At 46.4% G+C, this 18354-nt stretch overlaps 1 protein-coding gene across 3 annotated transcripts; it reads left to right on the top strand.

Annotated features, from left to right (window-relative positions):
• Window positions 1–873: 873 nt before the first annotated feature.
• On the top strand, window positions 874–17398 carry LOC140910090 (sulfotransferase 1B1-like). 3 transcript variants are annotated; one of them, XM_073340262.1, is made up of 8 exons: window positions 874–1013; window positions 3005–3150; window positions 9220–9348; window positions 9577–9674; window positions 11094–11220; window positions 12014–12108; window positions 13763–13943; window positions 16491–17398. In XM_073340262.1, exons 1-8 carry the CDS (start codon window positions 913–915, stop codon window positions 16601–16603), a joined length of 990 nt encoding a protein of 329 aa, XP_073196363.1. In that variant the 5' UTR covers window positions 874–912; the 3' UTR covers window positions 16604–17398. The 3 variants fall into 3 exon arrangements, with proteins under 3 accessions (XP_073196363.1, XP_073196365.1, XP_073196364.1); XM_073340263.1 differs by having other exon boundaries at window positions 976–1258; XM_073340264.1 differs by lacking the exon at window positions 3005–3150 and having other exon boundaries at window positions 975–1258.
• The last annotated feature ends 956 nt before the right edge of the window (window positions 17399–18354 follow it).

Raw genomic sequence — 18354 nt, 5'->3', positions numbered from 1 at the left:
GCTCCAGCCCCAGAGCACCCATGGAGTCGGCGCCTATTTTCCCATCACATTTGCACCTTGCTGCAATACTGAGCCCAATCCTGAACTCCTGAAGGCTTTTATTTTCTATGGGGGAAAACAGACAGCATTAGGGACAGCAAAAGTCTTAAAAAGTCATCAAACATTACATATTATACACGACAAGAGAAGTAACAGTAATCCTTTTATATAGTTGTGTAGATAGGGGTTCGATAGATATCTCTGGTGTCTCATAAAATATGCCCTTTATTAGTTGCTACTTACACTCTTCAACTCTTAAAACACAAGTACACTTTCACAATATTGCAGCTGGGCTCTCGCTTCACTTCACTTCACTTCATTCTCATATCTCACTGACTGACTGGTGACGCCACAACCCTTATCTTCCTCTGGGGGCATGGCTGATAACAGTCTAGGAGGTTCAAGGAAAATGTGGTTTTGAGAGAGTCTGGAAGATTCTATGAAATTCTACAAAGATCCAGAACATTTTAGGAGGTTAGTTAAAAATGAAGTCACATACGGAATACCTAAAACATTTCACTTCAAACATTCTATTTTCCCAGCATCCTGAGCCCAGCGCCCCTCAAGCCTGGCACTCCAGGCAGTCATGTGCATCACCTGCTCCTGAATATGACCTTGACCCAGAAGAAACACCTGCATTCCTCACTGCTCTTGGAATAGCCCAGGGGACATGGTGACCCTGGCCTCCTGCCTTTTCCAATTGGCCTCATTTTGGAGCCTCTCAGCAAGTTGAAGGTATTCCTCCCTGGCCTTCCGCCGAGCTTATCTCTGACTCCCAAACCCCTCCCTCTCACAGACACTGTTCATAGAACTGGGACGTTTTGTTTTCCTTGGCTGCAGTTCCTGAAGGCTTTTTATGTTCTTGCCAGCGCAATGAGCCCGCCCCAATCCTTTCACAATATCCTTGTGAAGATCATGCGAGTTCATACAGCCTTTCCTTCTCCCCACAAGAGCAGAACTGCCAGAGGAGAAAGGTAAACTCAGACTTCAACTCTTTGGCCTGTTACTGTTAGGAGTTTGTCTGTCTGTTCCGTTGTCTGAGCGAACAGCCAGGCAGAGCAGCCTGTCTAGGACTGGTGGTATACACATCCAGGAAGAAACCTGGGCATTTTTAGGAGGATTTGGCACTGCAAACTCTCCAGACTGGAATGTTCAATGCACAGTCTTGTGATTTCTCCATCTAAGACCTGGGAAGAGGAGTTGTGTGCACTGGGGAAAGGTAGGGCTGGATGCACAATTATAAAATGGATCTATACTTTTATTAGCGCTTCAACACATGACTCATTTTAATCTGGGACTGCAGAAATGGTCAGTGATGCAGACTCCAAGCTTAGATTTTGTAAAAGGAGAGGGGGACAGGATTATGAATTGTCTGGTGATTTACATATGACTTTAAGACTCACAATGGTAAATTATTTGCTAGTTTACAGCATCTTTATTTGCCTTTCTCTAAAATTCCTTTGCTCAGCAGCTTCTAAAATGTGACCATTTCTGAGCAGCAACTAAAATATTCTTCATTTGCTTTTTTCAGAGGAAAATAAGGTCTGAAGAGACAAAACTAAACTTTCCTCTCCTGCCTTGTGTGTTGGCAGGAATGAAGAGGGTTCATGAAGGGTAATGAGAGTTGACACTGTCCGTCATTTTCCTTACTGCTTAAAGTTTCAGAGTAGCAGCCGTGTTAGTCTGTATCCGCAAAAAGAAAAGGAGTACTTGTGGCACCTTAGAGACTAACGAATTTATTTGAGCATAAGCTTTCGTGAGCTACAGCTCACTTCATTGGATGCATGCAGGGGAAAATACAGTGGGAAATTTTATATACACAGAGTACATGAAACAATGGGTGTTACCATACAGACTGTAACAAGAATGATCAGGTAAGGTGAGCTATTACCAGCAGGAGAGCGGGGGGAATCGATTACAGACCTAAAAGTGGCAATTCTTCAATAAAAAAAACTTCAAAAACAGACTCCAATGAGAGACTGCTGAATTGGAATTAATTTGCAAACTGGATACAGTTAACTTATGCTTGAATAAAGACTGGAAGTGGATGTGTCATTACACAAAGTAAAACTATTTCCCCATGTTTATACCTTCCTCCCTGCCACTGTTCCTCACAGGTTCTTGTCAACTGCTGGAAACGGCCCACCTTGATTATTATGACAAAAGGTCCCCCCTTTTTGTATTATTTTTATTATGGTAGCTGCTAGAGACCTTGATTAAATTCAAGGCTCCATTGTGCTAGGCGCTGTACAAACACGTAGAAAGTCAGCCTCTGCCCCAAAGAGTCTATATAGAGAAAGCATGTGAGAAAGGGACTATCATCATCTCCACTTTGCAGATAGGGAACTGAGGCACAGAGAGATTATGTGGCTTGTCCAAGGACAAGGTATAGCTGAGAACAGACTCCAGGTCTCCTGAGTCCCCATCCATCACGTACAGCGGGAAAACAATGCATGGGTCTGGCCTACTACAAATATTTGTTCCTTTGCATCTCTCCAGCCTTTAAAAGCAATTTTCTTGGCATTGAGGATCAAGGTCCTTTACTCTTTTAGGTAATAAAAACTGTTTGCTTTTTCTGGGTGAGATCTGAGAGAGCCTGAACATAAGACTTCTGCATACCCTCCATCTCCACCCCCCTATACTGACAAAGGAGTCAGTAGGTTAGAAAGCGGAGCAATGAACTCTTTCGAAACATGCTGCTGTCTGTTATCTAATGTTGTGAAAGGTGGTATGGTTTGCGCTCATCAGAAATTCCTTTGCTGCCTCAGTTTTTAATGGAAACATAGCCAAGGGCATGCGCTATTAAACAGCTGGAAAGGGACAGGCCAGCTGCTGCAAAAAAAGAAATATCCCGCCATGCTCAACTGAGTGTCTGAGAGCACTGGGAACATAAATGAGATTCCTGTCCAGCTGCTCTCCCGTCTTCTGTCCTGCCAGTTATACTCTGCTGAACTCTCCCCCTCAGCATGGCTTTACCAGATTACCTTCGGCAGGACTGGAGGATAGTCTGTGACATTCCAATGGTCTGCGCGTTTTCATACAACTGGGAAAGGATTGACAACTTCCAGAGTAAGCCAGATGACATCGTGATAGCCACGTACCCCAAATCTGGTGAGTTTTCATGGCTTTCTGGATTAGGAGCCACACTGAGCCATGCCCTATGGTCCTGGAAATGTAGGGGGGTCCCTTCAAGCCCCATCATACTCCCCTTGTGAAAGCAAAGCAGCTCCACTGATTCACAGCTGTTGCTAACAATAATGAGCAAGAATGCCAAGGAGACTTTCCAGCATTTCACAGCTCCCAGACTGCATTCCGCTCATTGGAAATGATTCCATCAAATTGAATGCCAAACCATTCTGGGCTGGGGTTTGTTCCTTTCTGAAATGACCTTTCTATGGCCTCAAGCATCTGAAATGGGCATACCCAGGCACCATGCAGTCACAGGGAGACGGATGGGCATTTCCCCTCCCCCAGAATATAAAGGGACAAACTTAACTTAGTATTTTCTTGGGCTGTCCTAGTGTTTGGGGATGTGCCTTGCTAGTCTGGAGACTCAGGCCTGGTCTACACTACAAAGTTAGGTCGACATAAACTGCGTTAGGTCGATTTATTAATGTATTAATGTTTCCAGTATAACACTATCTGGGTTGTAAGGGGCTGGAGACTTTGTGGAGTCACTAAGGTCAGGTCCCAGCATACTTTGGGTATGTCTACACTACGAAATTAGGTTGAATTTATAGAAGTCGATTTTTTTAGAAATCGTTTTTAAATAGTCGATTGTGTGTGTCCCCACACAAAATGCTCTAAGTGCATTAACTCGGCAGAGTGATTCCACAGTACCGAGGCAAGCGTCGACTTCCGGAGCGTTGCACTGTGGGGAGCTATCCCACAGTTCCTGCAGTCTCCGCTGCCCACTGGAATTCTGGGTTGAGATCCCAATGCCTGATGGGGCAAAAAACATCGTCGCTGGTGGTTCTGGGTACATGTCATCAGGCCCCCGTTCCCTCCCTCCCTCCGTGAAAGCAACAGCAGACAATCGTTTTGCACCTTTTTTCCTGAGTTACCTGTGCAGACGCCATACCACGGCAAGCATGGAGCCCGCTCAGCTCATTGTCACCGTATGTCTTCTGGGTGCTGGCAGACACGGTACTGCATTGCTACACAGCAGCAGCAACCCATTGCCTTGTGGCAGCAGATGGTACAATAGGACTGGTAGCCGTCATCGTCATGTCTGAGGTGCTCCTGGCCGCGTCGGTCAGAAGCGGCTGGGCAGACATGGGTGCAGGGACTACATTAGGAGTGACTCGACCAGGTCACTCTCTTTAGTCCTGCAGGCAGTCCTATTGTACCATCTTATGGTGAGCGGGCAGGAAATATAGATGACCAGCAGTCCTATTGTACCATCTTTTGCAGGGCAGGCAGGAGATGAGGATGGCTAGTCCTTCTGCACCGTCTGCTGCCAGCCAAAGATATAAAAGATAGATGGAGTGGATCAAAACAAGAAATAGACCAGATTTGTTTTGTATTCAGTTGCTCCCCCCTCCCTCCTTCCCTCCATGAAGTCCTGCCTGAAATACAAGAGGGAGGGATAGTTTAGTGGGTTGAGCATTGGCCTGCTAAACCCAGGGTTTTGAGTTCAATTCTTGAGGGGGCCATTCTGTGTGACAGTCGTTTTTGTTTCTCCTTGATATAAAGCCACCCCCTTTGTTGATTTTAATTCCCTGTAAGCCATGTCGTCAGTCACCCCTCTCTCCGTCAGGGCAACGGCAGACAATCGTTCTGCGCCTTTTTTCTGTGCAGACGCCATACCACGGCAAGCATGGAGCCCGCTCAGATCACTTTGGCAATTAGGAGCACATTAAACATCACACGCATTATCCAGCAGTATATGCAGCACTAGAACCTGGCAAAGCGATACCGGGCGAGTAGGCGACGTCAGCACAGTGACAAGAGTGATGAGGACATGGACACAGACTTCTCTCAAAGCATGGGCCCTGGCAATGCGGGCATCATGGTGCTAATGGGGCAGGTTCATGCGGTGGAACGTCGATTCTGGGCCCGGGAAACAAGCACAGACTGGTGGGACCGCATGGTATTGCAGGTCTGGGACGATTCCCAGTGGCTGCAAAACTTTTGCATGCGTAAGGGCACTTTCATGGAACTTTGTGACTTGCTTTCCCCTGCCCTGAGGCGCATGAATACCAAGATGAGAGCAGCCCTCCCAGTTGAGAAGCGAGTGGCAATAACCCTGTGGAAGCTTGCAATGCCAGACAGCTACCGGTCAGTCGGGAATCAATTTGGAGTGGGCAAATCTACTGTGGGGGCTGCTGTGATGCAAGTAGCCAACGCAATCAAAGATCTGCTGATATGAAGGGTAGTGACCCTGGGAAATATGCAGGTCATAGTGGATGGCTTTGCTGCAATGGGATTCCCCTAACTGTGGTGGGGCCATAGATGGAACCCATATCCCTATCTTGGCACTGGAACACCAAGCCGGCATGTACATAAATCGCAAGGGGTACTTTTCAATAGTGCTGCAAGCACTGGTGGATCACAAGGGACGTTTTACTAACATCAACGTGGGATGGCCGGGAAAGGTACATGATGCTCGCATCTTCAGGAACTCTGGTCTGTTTCAAAAGCTGCAGGAAGGGACTTTATTCCCAGACCAGAAAATAACCGTTGGAGATGTTGAAATGCCTATATGTATCCTTGGGGACCCAGCCTACCCCTTAATGCCATGGCTCATGAAGCAGTACACAGGCAGCCTGGACAGTAGTCAGGAGCTGTTCAACTACAGGCTGAGCAAGTGCAGAATGGTGGTAGAATGTGCATTTGGACATTTAAAAGCGCGCTGGTGCAGTTTACTGACTCAGTTAGACCTCAGCAAAACCAATATTCCCACTGTTATTACTGCTTGCTGGGCACTCCACAATATCTGTGAGAGTAAGGAGGAGATGTTTATGGCGGGGTGGGAGGTTGAGACAAATTGTCTGGCTGCTGGTTACGTGCAGCCTGACACCAGGGCGGTTAGAAGAGCACAGGAGGGCGCAGTGCGCATCAGAGAAGCTTTGAAGACCAGTTTCATGACTGGCCAGGCTACGGAGTGAAAGTTCTCTTTGTTTCTCCTTGATGAAACCCCCCACCCCTTGGTTCACTTTACTTTCCTGTAAGCTAACCACCCTCTCCTCCTCCCTTCAATCACCGCTTGCAGAGGCAATAAAGTCATTGTTGCTTCACATTCATGCATTCTTTATTCATTCATCACACAAATAGGGGGATGACTACCAAGGTAGCCCAGGAAGGGTGGTGGAGGAGGGAAGGAAAATGCCACACAGAACTTTAAAAGTTTACAACTTTAAAATTTATTGAACGCCAGCCTTCTTTTTTTTGGGCAATCCTCTGTGGCGGAGTGGCTGGTTGGCCGGTGGCCCCCCCACCGCGTTCTTGGGCGTCTGGGTGTGGAGGCTATGGAACTTGGGGAGGCGGGCGGTTGGTTAGACAGGGGCTGTAGTGGCAGTCTGTGCTCCAGCTGCCTTTGCTGCAGCTCAACCATACACTGGAGCATACTGGTTTGGTCCTCCAGCAGCCTCAGCATTGAATCCTGCCTCCTCTCATCACACTGCCGCCACATTTGAGCTTCAGCCCTGTCTTCAGCCCGCCACTTACTCTCTTCAGCCCACCACTTACTCTCTTCAGCCCGCCACCTCTCCTCCCGGTCATTTTGTGCTTTCCTGCACTCTGACATTATTTGCCTCCACGCATTCGTCTGTGCTCTGTCAGTGTGGGAGGACAGCATGAGCTCGGAGAACATTTCATCGCGAGTGCGTTTTTTTTTCTTTCTAAGCTTCAATAGCCTCTGGGAAGGAGAAGATCCTGTGATCCTTGAAACACATGCAGCTGGTGGAGGAAAAAAAAAGGGACAGCGGTATTTAAAAAGACACATTTTATAAAACAGTGGCTACACTCTTTCAGGGTAAACCTTGCTGTTAACATTACATACATAGCACATGTGCTTTCGTTACAAGGTCGCATTTTGCCTCCCCCCACCGCATGGCTACCCCCTCAACCTTCCCCTCTCCCTGTGGCTAACAGCGGGGAACATTTCTGTTTAGCCACAGGCAAGCAGCCCAGCAGGAATGGGCTCCTCTGAGTGTCCCCTGAAGAAAAGCACCCTATTTCAACCAGGTGACCATGAATTATATCACTCTCCTGAGGATAACACAGAGAGATACAGAACGGATGTTGTTTGAACGCCAGCAAACATACACTGCAATGCTTTGTTGTACAATGATTCCCGAGTACGTGTTACTGGCCTGGAGTGGTAAAGTGTCCTACCATGAAGGATGCAATAAGGCTGCCCTCCCCAGAAACCTTTTGCAAAGGCTTTGGGAGTACATCCAGGAGGGCCGCGAATGCCAGGGCAAAGTAATCCTTTCACATGCTTGCTTTTAAACCATGTATGGTATTTTAAAAGGTACACTCACCGGAGGTCCCTTCTCTGCCTGCTGGGTCCAGGAGGCAGCCTTGGGTGGGTTCGGGGGGTACTGGCTCCAGGTCCAGGGTGAGAAACAGTTCCTGGCTGTCGGGAAAAAAGGTTTCTCCGCTTGCTTGCTGTGAGCTATCTACAACCTCATCATCATCATCTTCGTCCCCAAAACCTGCTTCCGTATTGCCTCCATCTCCATTGAAGGAGTCAAACAACACGGCTGGGGTAGTGGTGGCTGAACCCCCTAAAATGGCATGCAGCTCATCATAGAAGCGGCGTGTTTGGGGCTCTGACCCGGAGCGGCCATTCGCCTCTCTGGTTTTCTGGTAGGCTTGTCTCAGCTCCTTCAGTTTCACGCGGCACTGCTTCGGGTCCCTGTTATGGCCTCTGTCCTTCATGCCCTGGGAGATTTTGACAAAGGTTTTGGCATTTTGAAAACTGGAACGGAGTTCTGATAGCATGGATTCCTCTCCCCATACAGCGATCAGATCCCGTACCTCCCGTTCGGTCCATGCTGGAGCTCTTTTGCGATTCTGGGACTCCATCATGGTCACCTGTGCTGATGAGCTCTGCATGGTCACCTGCAGCTTGCCACACTGGCCAAACAGGAAATGAGATTCAAAAGTTCGCGGTTCTTTTTCTGTCTACCTGGCCAGTGCATCTGAGTTGAGAGTGCTGTCCAAAGCGGTCAGAATGGAGTACTCTGGGATAGCTCCCGGAAGCCAATACCGTCGAATTGTGTCCACAGTACCCCAAATTCGAGCCGGCAAGGCCGATTTAAGCGCTAATCCACTTGTCAGGGGTGGAGTAAGGAAATCGATTTTAAGAGCCCTTTAAGTTGAAATAAAGGGCTTCATTGTGTGGACGGGTGCAGGTTTACATCGATTTAATGCTGCTAAATTCGACCTAAAGTCCTAGTGTAGACCAGGGCTGTGTCTTTTCCTGTGTCTTGTAGGCAGCTGCTGAGCACAGTGATGATGTTCATCAAAAACATAACAATAGAAAATCAACTAGCAATTGTGTTGGCCTAGGAGAGGCCTCACACCATCCCTGAAAATGGGTGTGGTTGCAAGGTGTTGCAGACCTTCTACAAAAAGAGCTCTGAAGTGGGCCGCTTGCCATCAGTAACTTCTGACAATGCTGGCAAACTGTAATGTTTGGCTACAGATTAATGATATTCCATTGCTACTCAGCCTCAGGAGAGTAGAAGAGATGTAGCTAGAACAGGAGTTCTCAAACTTCATTGCACTGCAACCCCCCCCTTCTGACAAAAAAAATTGCTACATGACCCCAGGAGGGAGGACCGAAGCCTGAGTCCTCTTGAGCCCTGCCACCCTAGGTTGGGGGGCCAAATCCAAATCCTGAGCCCCACTGCCTCGGGTGGGGGAGGGACCCATAGCCTAAGCCCAAGGGCTTCAGCCCCAGGCAGGGGGGGTCAGATGATGGGGCTCAGGATTCAGCTTTGAACCTGGGTCTCAGCAAGTCTAAGCGGTGACCCCATTAAGATGGGGTTGCGACCCACAGTTGAGAACCATTGAGCTAGAATACTGAAGATCGTAAATGAATAGGCTGAATACCGTAAGTGCTGTTGTCTTGGCTGGACGAACAGTGGATGAGGTTCTTGCTTGACTGTTCCTTGGTGGATAAACCTGGTTCTTGACTGGATTTTTCTTCTCTCATCTTGTTTCCAGGCACTACATGGATAAGTGAAATTGTGGACATGATTCTGAATGATGGAGATCCTGATAAATGCAAGCGAGATGCAATTTTCAACAAAGTGCCCATGTTGGAATTTGCTATCCCTGGGAAGATGTCACCAGGTAAATGTAGCACTAGTGTTGGGTGACTACAGACAAAACAGTCAGTGATTCAGTGCGGCTGGCTTGCAGCTCAGGAGAGGAAAGAAGGGATTGTGGATAGAGCACTGGCCTAAGACTCAGGAGATCTGGGTTCGGTTCCTTTCAGTGAGACTTGGGTGCTTTTGGAAATGTTACCGTTAATGCCTTCTCTATCAGCATCAATGATCCCTTTGAACCTTTGCTTACCAGGTACAGAGCAATTAGCCAAGAAGCCATCTCCTCGTTTAGTGAAAACCCACCTTCCAGTCCAGCTCCTTCCAATGTCCTTCTGGGAAAATGGCTGCAAGGTAACCAGGAGTTGGGAACTCAGACCTTCTGGACAATAGGCTGATGGGGGAAGTATCATGTGCCTTGAGCACACAGAATACTCACGCTAGTCCCACCCTTTGCCAGGTTCCTCTCCCTCATTTTTACCCACTGACTCTTTTCTCCAGTGGGAAGAGATTTATTTGTGAGTTTCCATGCTGATAGCTACCTAGAGCAGCAGTTTTGCAGCTTTACATTTACAACATTGGGATGCAAGTTTGGATTCATATTTAGGCTGAGATTTTCAAAGATCCCTAAGAGATCAGGATGTCCAGTTCCCATTAAAATTGACCTCACGGGATTCCAATTCCTTTAGATAACATTCACTCAGTGTTGAGTAAGATGTTTTTCCAGCCGTCAGCTTTGCAGGCTCACCCTGGGATCTGACAAACAGACTGGATTCTTTCTGGCTCATACATCATCATCAGTAACAAAGATCCTGGAAAGCAAATTCTGCCAACATCACCAACATCTGTGCAGCACCCATTGTCTTAAAATACTTCTTCCTGGGCAATCTCCATTGTCTTCAATGAGGTTACCCACACATAACTGAGGGGTAAATGTGGTCTCACAATTACAACTCAACTAACAATTCCGCCTGATGGGGTGAGAGCCAGAATACAATCCAGCTCACTTCTCTGTAGCCATGTTGGCCCTGCCGGGCATGATGTATTTTGCCACTATATGAACAGCTATGTCTGAATGCACATGGGAGCAGACCCATTGACTGCTGCACCCAGGGGAGTAGGAGGATGCGACCCAAGGCAGGGCAGACTGGGATTGCATTGTTTCCTTCCTTCAGAGGTAGGCTGGTTTAACCTGTGACTGAGGCCCACAAGGAGGCCCCCGGGGGATGCAGTGAATTCACTAATCCCCCAGGCATCCTGGTCACAATCCCTCCTTGGCAAACACCACTCCCTTTGGTGGTTCTGCTGCCTGCCCGTTGTTCCCCTGGTGGAGTTCTAGTACCGCCAGAATTTCCATCTCTGCGGGGTCTGTGCACTGGGTTACACTGGCAGAAATGTGTGTTGTTGTTTTCCCCATTTTTACAGATGGGGAAACTGAGAAACAGAGAGATCGACCCAAGACCACAGAAAGTGTCAGTGGAAAACCAGAATTAGCAGAACCAGAATTAGCACTCCTGTAGCTTCTATTCCCATGCCCAGTCCACGGTGCTCTACTCTCAGACCACAGTGTCCAGGGGTGCTTTCAATCCCTCAGCTTTAATTTGGCCCTTGAGCCACAATTTGGATCCCCTGCAGTAGGGCTGGGATTTTGAAAGAAGCCTAAGGAAATTAGGCACCCAACTCCCTTAGGCACCTCTGAAAATCCAAGTCTAGAGCCACTCAGAACTCAAGGTCGCCGAGGCAACATGGATTCTTCTCTTCTTCCTGCCACAGGTGATCTATGTTGCCCGAAATGCCAAAGATGTAGCTGTTTCTTTCTACCATTTTGACCTGATGAACCAGCTGCATCCAGACCCCGGCACTTGGGAGCAATACATTGAGAAATACATGGCAGGCAGAGGTGAGACTGACATCTGTTAGCAATTCATGTTCCTGGGGTTTTAAATTGATGCTGCTTGAAGCATAAAGGAAAAGAGACTTGCAACTGCAGGTGAATTTATTCAGGCCAAGTTCTGCCTCTCGGTGGGAAACTTAGACGCTGTGCCTTTCAGTGTAGTCTCTGAGTACTAGGAAATGCAGTGAGAACTGAGGGAGGGAACTTTCCTATTAGACCGGACAGTTTGAGTAGCCTCCACTGCATCTATGCTCCCCTTCAGAGGGAGCAGTGGTTGGGGAATCTGCACAGCAGTGGGTCCACTGGCCCAGACCTTATATAACTATAATGTAGGGCCAGATCCCCAGCAGCTGTAAATCAGCATAGATGCATTGACTTCAATGGAGCTATGGCTAATTTACACTAGCTAAGGATCTGGTCCATTTACTTTAATGACGCCACACTGATTTACACCAGCTGGGGATTGACTTCATTGAAAGTATGCCAATGCCAGCTGGGATCTGGCCCTAAGCTGCATTTCTATAAGAGTCAGGTAATATCTAGTTTCTGCTCCAGTCACATATAATAATAGTTGAGGATTCCAACCTGCCAGTGGGACCAAAGGGGCAAAGAATTTGACCTAGTGTTTGCATATAGCCACACCTGGTGGTTTGTGCCCAGGTACCCGATTTTCACATGATGTCATAGTAACTGCACACACAGTGCATTTCAGCGGCATTCAGCCAAAAGATAACATGAGCCCCAGTGACCTGACACGCTCATGTCACTAAGAGTATTTGTATACCTTTGCCTCTTTTAGTTGCGTATGGTTCCTGGTATGACCATGTGAAAGGCTGGTGGGAGAAGAGAAAGGACCATCCCATATTATACTTGTTCTATGAGGACATGAAAGAGGTGAGAGGGCAACAAGTAACCACTTCAGGGGCCACTCCACATGCACCAGGATGGAGGCAACAAATCTGACACCTGTTCAATGCCTTACCCTACTGTGCAATGTCCATCTGAAGATCAGTCTGGCTGTCCTGAAGAGAATGTGTCTCTCTAGGGTAGTGCAGTCCACCATGAGTAAAAGGCCCAGACTGTGACTCTTTAAATGCTTTGGTTGGTGCTAATACTACCCCTGAGCTGTGAGCCTCCCTCCTTCCCCACTTATTCTCCCTTATTTAGAACTGTGTCTAGATTTATTATGAGCACTTCACGATATCAAATGGATTTATCCTCATAACACCCCTGTGAGGAGGTTGGGTGCTATTATCCCCATTTTTACAGCTGGAGAACTGAGGCATAGAGAGGTTAAGTGACTTGCCCAGGGTCACACAGGAAGTGTGTGGCAGAACAAGGAACTGAATCCAGGTGTCCTGAGTCCCAAGCTAGTGCCCTAACCACTGGGCCATTCTGCTTTCCCAAAGCCTCTTGCCCATGCTAGAGTACAGCCTTATGGAGTGCATCGCTTGAAGAGCAAGCACCAAAAGAGGGCTGCTTTCTTTAAAGAGACTTTTAACTCTCATTTAAAAATGTTGATGTAGCACATTTATTAAGAGGCAGGAAGAGGAGGGGAAAGTTAGGGAAGCATGTTATTAAAGATGGGGGAGCTAGTCTAGAAGTGACTTAACCCCTCGCTCAGACCCAAATGAAGTTTAGATGGGGATGTGAAAGAGAGCAGTTGCTCCTGTTCCCTTTAATTTCACTCTGGAATTCCTGGTTTTAGCTGGGAGAGGAAGTGGGTATTTCCAATCCAGCAGTACCAGAAATGCATGAGAGCCTGATCTTGGATGATTTCCATACCAGAGAGATTTGGGAAAACATCCCAACTCTAGCTTTGAACTATATGAAATGGAATTAGTCACTACCTTCCCAATTAACAGTAATATGGGCTAGTATTTGGAGCTGGGTTATCCTGAAGTTTAGCATCCACATATTGCTGAAGAGGAAGTGAAGTCTGAGAATAAGGGCCAGGTCCACAAATCAGCATAGTTCCACTGGTGTAGCCAGTAGGGCTGCAGTAATTTAGAGCAGCTGCGGATACGGCCCTAAGAATTCTGTGACTGGCTGGGGAAGATGTGGCTGGAATTAGGGTCCCTCCAGAGTGGCTGTCTGCATCACTTTCTAAATAAAGCAATGGGACTGGTGAGTTACAGACCAGTCTTGGTCTCTCTTTCTCTAAACATATTACACCCCCCCAAAAAACTATGTTAAAATAACATTATTTGGGTTGCAAAGTCAAGTACTCAAAAGTTAGGCAGTGCCAGAATTACTGTTGCCTGTGCAATGTGCTAATGCTAGGGAGGGAGACAAAGAAGGAGATTTTTTGGCTATTAATCTCCTTTTTATTTTGGGAAGGGGGGTAAGAATTGGGGGCAAGGTTGATGAAATGTATTGCTGGATTGCTGGATATTAGTTTTGATACAGTGGAACAACTAAGGTTGTTGGCACCTCATAAAAGTTCTAGACTTTCACTACGTTACATGGTGGCGGCGACTTTCACTTGACTAGTTGAGCCACTGGGTCCCACCGCACACCATCTGAAGTGCCACTTGTCTTTCTGTAGGATCCAAAGCGTGAAATTTGCAAGGTGATGCAGGTCCTGGGGAAGGATCTGAAGGAGGAGGTTCTGGACAGGATCGTCTATCACACTTCATTTGAAATGATGAAAGAGAATCTCACCACAAATTATAAGATGACCCCAAGTGATATAATGGATCAAAGCATCTCCCCTTTCATGCGTAAAGGTAAGGATTCACACAGGCACTAGCAACCATTTTTCTTCTCCTCAGTTGTAACAGGAAGATACTTTTTCATCCAGTTTTCCTTCGTAAGCTACCCAGAAAGGTGGTCATGTTTATATCTGATGGCTTTTCAGTAGCTTGTGTAAAATAGGTTGGTGGTACCATTTCTAGTGGACCGGTGTTTATATCTCACAGATGCTGTGACATAAGACACTAATTAGCAACCCCACTCTCATGAAAGAGGCCAAGGACTGAGTGGGCATGGAGACTGAACTACACTCTGACCCCTAGAAGTAGTCACCCGAAGAACAGAGCAGAGTGTCATTACACAAGCCTGCACTCTGCTGCTGCTACCTCTTTAGAACTTGATCTTTGACAAAATGGGGGCAGTAGAGCCAGATTTTCAAGAGTTCAGCTTGTTAAACATCAAAACGAAGTGACTGGATTTTTCAGAAGTGCCGAGCATCCAGCGGCTCCCACTGAGAACAACGGGAGCTGTCGCCTGTTAAAGACTTCTGAAAATCTGGCCACTTTTTTCCAGTGCCTAAATGGGAGCTACGCTCTTTCAAAATTTGGCTCTAAATCCCCACATCTCCATAAGATATCTTTGCCTTGCCTCACATTCACTAGAAAAAGAAAAGCAAAGAAGCATGTTGGCCATAGGAGACAACTGAGAAAAATAAAAATAGAATCAAAGGCTGGAGTACAGACTGTGACAGACCCAGATCGGTTCGGTGCAGGAGTCTGGTAGAAGGAAAACACACTGGACGAATAGTTTTCTGTTCCCTGAGTGACCGGGGCAGGGAGTGCCCCAGAGTGGTCAGGAAGGTGCTAGAAGCCATGAAGTCAGGCAGACTCCATAAGACACTTGGAACAAATTTGAAACAATCAAGGGAAACAGGCTAATCAGATCACCTGAAGTCCATTTAGAACCATCTGGGACTAGTTTAAAAGGAAGCTCCTTCAGAGACACTGACTGGTAATAGCTGGGAGTAAGAAGGTGTGTTGTGGAAAGACTGGGAGAAAGAAGGTGAGAGGTAAAAGACCCGGGAGAAGAAGTGTGGTCAGGTACCAAGGGGGGAGAGGTGCTAGGAGGGGCCGTTTGGGGAAGTAACCCAGGGAAGGGTTATAGCTCTGGTAGTATAGGAAAACTACCTGTTGCTGGTGCCATTAGGGTCCCTGGACTGGAACCCAGAGAAGAGGGTGGGTGTGGGTTCCCCGCAACCCTTCCCACACCTCTACAAAAATGCTCCCTGAGTAGGAAGACAGGGACTAAAGAGGGCTCTTACACCAAACCCATTGACTGGCTGATGATGGTGGATCAGTAAGCTGTAACCCTTGCCTCTAGGAGGGGAAAGAGGCTACACTGAGGGTCACAGCAAACCTCGGAGGCAAGCCCTAACCACCTAGAAGCACAGGACCCCCTGAGGCAAAGCCAGAGCACTGCCACAAGACACAATGATACTGTGTGAGCTGTTTCAGACCAGAACTGTTTATTACTCTGTGTGTACAGTGTGTGAGCTGTTTGGGACCAGAACTGTTTATTACTCTGTGTGTACAGTGTGTGAGCTGTTTGGGACCAGAACTGTTTATTACTCTGTGTGTACAGTGCCTAGCCCAGTTTTGCTCTTCCCTGGACAGTACTGTAATAAACATGTTTACTAATATAATATAGGTGAGAGGGAATAATTTCCATACTAAAACTATGATTAAAACAATCGATATGGAATGCAGGATCTGGTTAGCTGGCCTGCTTTCTCTGGCATCCACCCAGTGCTTCCACAAACAATTAGAAAATTGATCAATACAATATTTCAGTTCAGCAAGTTTTCAGTGACTAAATTCCAGTTAAAAGCTAATTGCTACCAAAACATTTTTTTTCAAAGTCTGCTATTTTTATCAATCAGCTATCCTGGATGCCAGCATTTTTCTTGATGCCTTTTGTCCCCAGTATATGGAAAAGGTGCTCAAAGTGTTAGGCAGACTAGCTCTTCTTGCATATAGCAGCTACTGGAAGGTGGGGAGTGCTCAGCACTGTGAAGGATCTGGCCCTCATTAACTTTTTGTATAACGCTCACTTTAATTAACTACACTTTTGTTAGTGGTGCATGAAAAATGTATTTACTTAATAAATCTAGGTTCAAATTCTGGCCTCCGTTACACCCCCACAAGTTTATTGGAGCTTGATGCAGAGGTTCTCAAACTTTTGTGTTGGTGACCCCTTTCACATAGCAAGCCTGTGTGTGACCCCCCCCCCTTATACATTAAAAACACATTTTAAATATTTAACACTATTATAAAATGATGGAGGTGAAGCAGGATTTGGGGGTGGAGGCTGACAGCTTCAACCCCCCACGTAATAACTTTGCAACCCCCTGAGGGGTCATGACCCCCCGTTTGAGAACCCCTGAGCTAGAGAAAAGCATGTAATTGAGTGTAGAATTTAGACTATTAATGTTTTCTTGATACTATTTCTATTTCATTTTCCAACATCGGGAGTTCTTTTGCTTCAGCAAGGGGCTTTGCTGTTTCATTCTCTTTTTGTTTCAGGGATTGCTGGAGACTGGAAGAATCACTTTACTGTGGCCCAGAATGAGAGATTCAATGAAGATTATGAGAGGAAAATGGCTGGGAGCACACTGCGGTTCCGAACAGAGATCTGAAGGATCCTGGCGTCTTAGTACTGTAGTTCTAATACACGGGTCTCTGTCATTTCTGTTGAGAATAGCTTTCCCCCACTCCTTTAATCAACTAGAAGTAATACATTGAGAAGTGTCTGCTCCAGTGATGGTCAGACACTTGAACCTGGACTCTTGGGCCATCTAGACCAAGGTGCAGTTACACTCCAGAGCAGAGGGATTGACCCAAGAGACTGGGATTCCATATCCAGGGTCTGAGTAGCAGGGAAGGCTCCTTGTTCTAGGGTTAGCCACACACACATCTCTTCGTTTATGTTAGACTGAGTACTGGTCAGGTTCAAGTGAGGCAAAGGCCTCAGGCCCAGATCTTCAAAGCTATTTAGGCACCTAGCTCCCAGTCCCTTGAAATGAAAGGGAATTAAGCACCTAACTCCCTTTGAAGATCTAGACCTGAATGATTAAGATGAATGATTGAATGGGGCAAATAGGAGGAGAGGGGTGGCTTGGTGGGGAGGAAGGTGCTGGGGAGATTCAATGAAGAGAAAAATGAAATAGTGGAATTTGGTTTGGGAAAGGAGGCTTTCTTGATCTTGAAGAGCATTAATTGTAATGTACAGATTCATCAAGTATTGTAATTTCTCTAGAGAATGGGCTCGTAATGGGGATAGTGCCAGGGAGGTGGGCCACCAGTTCTCTCATAAGAAGTGGTCCACATTCTGACTAAATATGTGAACTCCTGTATAAAATTACTACTTCATCTAGTTTATGCTGACACAAAGTCAAATGCTACAAATCTGAATTAAACTGAAAAGTACTTGCTCACCTGTGTAGCTTAATCTATTCAGGTTCTTGTAGCCTTCCTGTCACCCTGGTATCTGTGCACCTTCCATTCAGCAATGCAACAAGCCACTTGTGCCTTCTTCAACTCTCTTCCCCAGGGGAACACTTGCAAGTGTGAGCACAATGGGATCTCTTCTGCAAATAAGTGCTGCTTAACATGAGGAATGGCTGCCCCCTGGTTTTATTAATGAGCAGTGCAGTGAGCAAAAATACCAGCAGCGTTCATATGAGTGGAAAATAAAACATCTTTATGATGAAGTGTTACTTAAAAAACTGGTTATCTTCAACTGCACATTTTCACACTTAGCTACTGGCCATGTTTGACTTGTGCTGCTCTGGAAACCTGGAGGCCTACTGGCTATAATATATATTTCACTATTATGAGTACTCCTAACTTTATAATTATATTTGTATTCCTTGTACAAAGAAGTTTTGCCTAAAAATCTCAGTTAACAAATAATTTACATGATTGTTCCCTTCTGGGGTGTCCCCTGGGTGAGTTCTTTGTAGAGTTAATCACTGAGAAAGGGTTGTCTAAACACCCACCAGCAATTAACTGATGTTACTACACTTTAAATATAAGAACCTGTGGAAAAGAACGCTTCAAGAAATTAAATTACATATTGTTGGTATACTGTACATTACAAGAGTTTGTGATTGTTATACCTTAGAGACTAACCAATCTATTTGCTCAAATGCTCAAATAAATTGGTTCCTTTCTAAGGTGCCCCAAGTCCTCCTTTTCTTTTTGCGAATACAGACTAACACGGCTGCTGCTCTGAAACCTGTGATTGTTATGTTATTGGCAATTGCTGTGCTTTGCTAAAATCAAAGAAGAACAGTACCTTTTAATATATACACACACAATGAATGACTATTTCTTGCTGCGCTCTTCTTGCCTGCCTGCAAAGAGATGACCAGATCCAAAGAACCAG

The sequence above is a fragment of the Lepidochelys kempii genome, chromosome 4, assembly GCF_965140265.1.
Source record: "Lepidochelys kempii isolate rLepKem1 chromosome 4, rLepKem1.hap2, whole genome shotgun sequence".
Lineage (NCBI taxonomy): Eukaryota > Metazoa > Chordata > Testudines > Cheloniidae > Lepidochelys > Lepidochelys kempii.
This window is presented reverse-complemented; position numbering and strand designations above follow the sequence as displayed.